The sequence below is a fragment of the Megalobrama amblycephala genome, linkage group LG21, assembly GCF_018812025.1.
Source record: "Megalobrama amblycephala isolate DHTTF-2021 linkage group LG21, ASM1881202v1, whole genome shotgun sequence".
Lineage (NCBI taxonomy): Eukaryota > Metazoa > Chordata > Actinopteri > Cypriniformes > Xenocyprididae > Megalobrama > Megalobrama amblycephala.
The window spans coordinates 32,884,866-32,891,814 of record NC_063064.1 but is presented as its reverse complement, the minus strand read 5'-3'; the positions used below and the strand labels follow the sequence as shown (position 1 = coordinate 32,891,814).

Here is a 6,949-nt window from a genome sequence, read left to right as displayed (position 1 = left end):
CAAATGATAAGCGTTCCTTAAGTCCAATTTAGTGAAAACGGACGCTCCTTGCAACCTCTCGAAGGCTGAAGACATCAACGGCAAAGGGTAGGTATTCTTTACCGTGATGTTGTTCAGCCCCCGGTAATCAATACAAGGTCGCAAAGATCCGTCCTTCTTCCCCACAAAAAAGAACCCCGCCCCCGCTGGAGATGAGGAAGGGCGGATGAACTTAGCCGCTAGAGAATCAGAAATATATTTCTCCATGGCCTCCCTCTCGGGAACAGACAGAGAGTAAAGTTTGCCTTTAGGCGGAGACTTACCGGGAACTAAATCTATCGCACAGTCATAGGGACGATGAGGAGGAAGAGAAGCAGCCCGGGACTTACTGAACACTTCCTTCAGATCGATGTACTCCATGGGCACGTTAGACAAATCCACCGCCTCCTCCTGTAAAACAGAAACAGACACCGTGGGACAAGCAGACAAAAGACAAGACTTGTGACACTGGGTGCTCCACTCAGTGATGGTTCCTTGTTGCCAGTCGATGCGGGGATTGTGTTTGGTGAGCCAGGGATGTCCAAGAACAACAGGTGCATGAGGTGAGTCCATGAGCAGAAATTGGGACTTGTCAGTGTGATTACCAGATGTGACGAGGGTGATGAAATCAGTAGTATGGGAGACAATGGGAAGAGACTGTCCATTGAGAGCGTTGACTGATATGGAGTGCGTCAGAGGTGATGTGGGTAAACCGTGTTGTCGTGCGAAAGAAATGTCCATGAAGTTGCCCTCCGCCCCAGAGTCCAGAAGTGCGTCGCAGGTGATGTTATGCGTTGCCCATCTCAGTCTTACCGGGAGGAGGGTGGCTGGCGAGGACTTCTCGGCGGAGATCCCGCCCGATAGTAGCCTCGAGTTTACTATCGGGCTTGGTCTTTTACCGGGCAGGTCCTGATGATATGTCCTGATGCCCCGCAGTATAGACAGAGACCCTGGGACCTCCGCCTCTCTCTCTCCTCCCGGGAAAGCCGAGCTCTCCCCACCTGCATGGGCTCAGGATCGGAAACAGGACCGACCGTATCCACCACGGAGGAAAAACGACTGCCGCCTCCGCTGTGCTTCTCTCCAGATTCTTCTAAAAGCTCTAACCTCTGTAAACGAGAGTCCACACGTAGAGCGAGTTCAACCAGTCCATTGAAGGTCTTAGGTAGGTCCAATGCGTAGATTTCACGGTGGATACGATCGGCCAGCCCATGCAGGAACACATCCCACTGCGCCTCCTCGTTCCACCGGCACTCCGCCGCGAGGGTGCGGAACTGAATGGTATAGTCGGCGACCGTGCGGTTGCCCTGTTTCAGGGCGGTGAGTTGATGGGCGGCCTCCTTTCCTGCCACCGCACGGTCGAACACCCTCCTCATCTCGGCGGAGAGTGCCGGGAACGAGGAGCAGCATTGATCTTGATTTTCCCACACCGCCGTTCCCCAGAGTGCCGCCTTTCCGGTCAGGAGGGTTAGAACAAACGCTACCTTAGATTCTTCCTTCTCGAAGGTGCGTGGCTGCAGAGCAAAGTGAAGAGAACACTTGTTAAGAAACGCTCGACAAAAATCTGGCTCACCAGCATAGCTCTGTGGGACGGGAAGGCGGGGCTCAGGCAGGTCTCTCTGCTCCGGTGATGGTGGGAGAACAGGCGGCGGGGCTGGCGCAGTGGGAGCGCGAAGTTGTTGCAGCTGCTGGGAGAGCTCGGACACCTGTATTACCAACGCCTGAACAGCGCGTCCGGTGGAAGAGATGCTCTCCTGCTGCTGATCCATGCGAGAAATACTGATGAACTCCGTGATAGCTGCTGAACTTGCTGCATCCATGGTTGGTCAGATCGTTCTGTCACGGAAAAGAAGACTGGATACAAATGCAAGTTAATATCTCTTTAATAGAGCTTCACGCCAGGTAAGTAGACAACAAACACACAGCAGCAACACAGACAGCAGGAGAGGGGTAACACAGGGACTTCGATGGGCGATGGAGTGTCCGTGATGAATGATGGTCCTGAATGGTGAGTCCGTGTGTCCGTGTGAGTATCCGTGAATGAAATCCAGAACGAGTAATCCAACGAGACAGACAGGAAACAGGGAACAGCGACGAGACTCCAATCCAGGAACAAGAAACACGAGAAACAACGGGACAACACCAGGACTTCAACAAACGATCTGACAAACATGAGACGAAAGACAAGGCGTTATATAGGCAGGTGTAATGATCCACAGCTGCCGCTGATCAGCAATCAGCGGCGACGCCCACACAGAACAATCAAGTGACACATCCCAAAACCTACACACAGACAACAGTATGAGACAGCGGATTAGTGAACCGTGACACCTGGGAAGATTGTCAACTGTCTTGAATGTTTTCCTCTTGTGAATAATCTTCCTCCCTGTGAATGATGGTTTGAGATTGTTTGGAATTGGCCAAAAAACCCTTTCCAGATTGATGCAGCAACAGTTCAAGACTTCAAGAATTCAATTGGATGTCCTGTTTTTTCACGTGACTTTAAGATCAGCAAAACCTTGCTGAATTTTGTAATTGAACGGAAACTGAGGTTGGGGGAGGATTCACACTCAACCAGATAAATATCACAGTTCAGTTGTGTTTTCAGACATTTTAAGGGTTACTATCGTGGGCTTTTTGGTGAACCGATGAAGAAAATGTTTCTCAGATTTGTTTTGTTCTGTTCGTGTTTGTGGCGTCTGGTTGGTGAGTTTTAAATCTGTTTTTATGGCTTCAATTGTTTCTGTTCTGGTGGAATGTAATAAATTACTGCTTAAATTAGTCAGAGAGGATTACTGTTTTGCTCTACAAAACAGTGGATTACTCTGTAAATATACATATGAGGCATTTCATATTTTAGTTCATTCATTACTATGTAAGTTTGTCTTTCTACAGAAAAAATATTAACAAAATCAGACATTTCTCACAGCGAAGATGCCGAAATTTGTTTGATTTGACATGGAATGACCAATTTCTCTTTCTCTTTTCATATATCAATTTTTGTCTTTGTACTGCTGCAGAATATTATTAACTCCACATTTAAATGATTGAAAGTATTTTTGTGAAACTTCATCAAACAAACATCAAGTGATTTTAAAACTTTAATCTGTGAAAAATCCTGTTCTTCAGGTGGGTTTGATGATGCAGTAAAGAGGAGAGTGCCGATGGGAAAATCAGTCACTCTATACTCTGATCTTACTGAAATAATGGATAATCAGATTCAGTGGAGGTTTGGAACTGAAAACACTCTAATAGCTGAAATCAGTAAACGGTTCAACAGATTCACTGTATATGATGATGTTCTTGATGGGAGATTCAGAGACAGACTGAAGCTGGACAATCAAACTGGATCTCTGACCATCACAAACACCAGAACTGAACATGCTGGAGATTATAAAATCCAGACCAACAGTACGAGAAAGAGATTTTTTCTCTCTGTCTACAGTAAGTTAAATAATAGTTTGGTAAGAACTCTATCAGCTGGAGTTTGTTTATTAAGTGTGCAGGACAACCGCCCAGTAAAGCATTACAATAATGTAACCTTCAGGTCAGGAACACATAAATTAACTTTTTCTGGAGTGGTTTTACAAATGTCAGAAATGTGGCTTTTAAAAGAAAGTTTGCTATAGAAGATCACTTCTACACTTTGGCATCAAATCTACACTTTTCAGTTTCTCCAGATGAAAAGATGAACTCACTCAGAGTTTCAAAACTAAAGTTAGTCTCAGATTTGCTAAAATCCCAAAATCTACAATCAAAAGCAAGAATTTTTTATTATGAACTTTTCCAAATTTTTCCAATACCAAATGCAAATTCCTCTAAATTAACAATTACATTTACAGGTTACTGTGTTTTCTCATTAACGTTCACTAATTAATTTAGTAATATCAACAAAGGCAAACATTATATGTGTGATTCACTTTTTTGAGTCAAAATGGAGCCTGCTAAATGTTTTTTCTCTTTTATTTTATCTGTAGAAACATCAGTGTGTTTGGTTTGATCTGTTGGTGGATAAACTGCTTCTGCATCACTGTGTGTGTCAGCAGTTTGTGGCTGAAGCGTTTCTTCATTTTCTCTCCTGCTAATAAGAAGCTCAAAATCTGACATTAACTTGTCGCTGTTCTATTGTGTATTTTAATATTGACTGTTGTATGAGCGTGTCTGTCTTTGTCTTATTGTGTTGTATATAGTTTTTCCTTATTTCCTTTTAATGTGTACTACTTGCCAGGGGGTGTGCAGATGGAAATTAGCTTAAGGCTATAATCTGGCATATTGATATTTGTCTTAATGTTCATTAATATGCATTGTTCCCCCTTCTCTTAAATAAATAAATAAATAAATAAACATCTCACAGCTCTAAATAACACACCACAGATATCTAATCCAATATACACTCTTCTGCTATTAGGTTTCATTCAGGACCAGAATTCATTTGAAAATGTGCACCCTTTTGTGGTTTTATGTGACAGGACATGAAATAATCATCTGGTCATTAGCAGGTCTTAAAATCCACTTTAGCACTTAGCTAATCACTATTAGCGTGTAGCTATTCACTACATTCAAGGTATTTTAAGGCATTAAGAATTTTTTTTCACAGGAAAAAGTGTTAAAATATATAATTTTGATGATCAAGGATGAGTTTTAGGGGATAAAATAATTGACTACAGTGGGACTTTAAATAAACAATGACACAGGGTAATGTGTTGTGTGTTTTTGTTCATCTGAGGTCGTACCTCATTTTAAGACCTGCCAAAGACCAGATAATTTTTTATTATGTCCTGATACAGAAAACCCTAGGATTCAATCAGATGAATTCACACAGTAATATTTATTAAAGGAATCAACAAGGCAAGAACACAAGAGAAAACACGAGGGAAACCAAAAATACAGTCCATGACAGACACAGGGAACACAGGCAGGGATTGTGAGTGACAAGTGATTTTAAAGCTTTAATCTGTGAAAAACTCTGTTCTTCAGGGAGGAGGGGTGCGTTTGTATCAGTGATAGAGGGATATTCAGTCACTCTAGACTATGGTCTTACTGAAATGAAGGATGATGATCAGATTCAGTGGATGTTTGGAAACACTGTAATAGCTGAAATCAATAAACAGGCCAACAGATTCACTGTATATGATGATGTTCTTGATGGGAGATTCAGAGACAGACTGAAGCTGGACAATCAAACTGGATCTCTGACCATCACAAACATCACAACTGAACATGCTGGAAAATATAGAGTATTTAACAACCTTTATAAGATCAACAATGTGGAAAATCATTTCAGCCTCACTGTCTGTGGTGAGTTATTTGATTTTTGTTTTTGTTTTTTTGCTTGTTTTTTAGTCAGCACAAAGATCAATTATTAATCCAAACTCAATTTTGCTTGTGTTCGGCCCATATAATGATGATTTCCTTTTCAATTTTAAATTTCAAACTATTTTTATAAATTAAATCTTTGTTCTCCATGTGTGTGTTTGGTGATACAGTTGAAATCTCAGTGATGGAGGGAGATTCAGTCACTCTGAACTCTAGTCTTACTGGAATCAAGGATGATGATCAGATTCAGTGGAGGTTTGGATATAAATACACTTTAATAGCTGAAATCAATGTAACAGCCGACAGATTCACTGTATATGATGATGTTCTTGATGGGAGATTCAGAGACAGACTGAAGCTGGACAATCAAACTGGATATCTGACCATCACAGACATCACAACTGAACATGCTGGAGAATATAAAGTATTTAACAAGCATGTGAACATATATTTCGCTCTTGCTCTCTATGGTGAGTTAAATTTTTGTTTCACTGATTTGTTTTTTAACCACCAGATACAATATCAATCCACACACCTTTATTTTGCTCTGATCTATTGTTTATTATATTGTTCAAAAGTTTAAATTTAAAACCTTTCACTTTTGTAAAAAATATTTTCGTTGTTTAACAGTATTAATCTGTGACAAACCCTGTTTCTGTTTGTTCTCTGTTTGGTGATACAGTTGAAATCTCAGTGATGGAGGGAGATTCAGTCACTCTGAACTCTAGTCTTACTGAAATCAAGGATGATGATCAGATTCAGTGGAGGTTTGGAACTGAACGTACTCTAATAGCTGAAATCAATAAACTGTTCAACAGATTCACTGTATATGATGATGTTCTTGATGGGAGATTCAGAGACAGACTGAAGCTGGACAATCAAACTGGATCTCTGACCATCACAAACATCACAACTGAACATGATGGAGATTATAAACTACAAATTGCATCTCGGATAATATCATTAAAATCTTTCAGAGTTTCTGTCAGTGGTGAGTAGAGATCATTTGTTCTGCCCTTCAGATATTTTGATATTAGTGTTCATTGTCTGAGCTGATCTCAGTTTGATGTTTTTATTCCTCAGACTCTGTCCACTGTTGTGGTCCTACTGAAGCTGTGATCCGATTGGTCCTCTCTGCTCTGGTGGGCGTGGCTACTGTCATTATTCTGGTTTATGACATCAGATCCAGAAGAGCTGAACGAGATCGAGCACATATCCACACTTCAGAAATCTAATTGTCATTTCAAACGTGTTTTGCATATTTGGGTCATTGACAAATGAGGTTTTTAATAGTGTAAAAAAACATGATGGAGATATAATTAATTTTGAAGTTTTATTAATTGTGTTTATAATGAGATTATGTGGTTTTTATAATCAATTAACTCTGCTTTTTGATTTTTTTTCATGATGGACAAAATTTGTCACCAAAAAGTAATTTGGTTTAACCAAAAATTCAGTTTTACCGAATGACACTTTTGGTTATACCGAATGACGATATTTTCAATCAATGCTAACAGGCTGATATCTAGCTAGCAAAATGACAATCAAACATTTTATATTTAGTACAAATTTTTAAAATATTACATCATTTTCCATGTTTTATAGCGGTTGCACC

General features: G+C 40.7%; 1 protein-coding gene across 1 annotated transcript; it reads left to right on the top strand.

The window, feature by feature from the left end:
- The first annotated feature begins 2,341 nt into the window (after positions 1 to 2,341).
- Positions 2,342 to 6,671, top strand: LOC125257127. The gene is made up of 3 exons (XM_048173584.1): positions 2,342 to 5,804; positions 6,017 to 6,325; positions 6,418 to 6,671. Exons 1-3 carry the CDS (start codon positions 5,483 to 5,485, stop codon positions 6,567 to 6,569), a joined length of 783 nt encoding a protein of 260 aa, XP_048029541.1. The 5' UTR covers positions 2,342 to 5,482; the 3' UTR covers positions 6,570 to 6,671.
- The last annotated feature ends 278 nt before the right edge of the window (positions 6,672 to 6,949 follow it).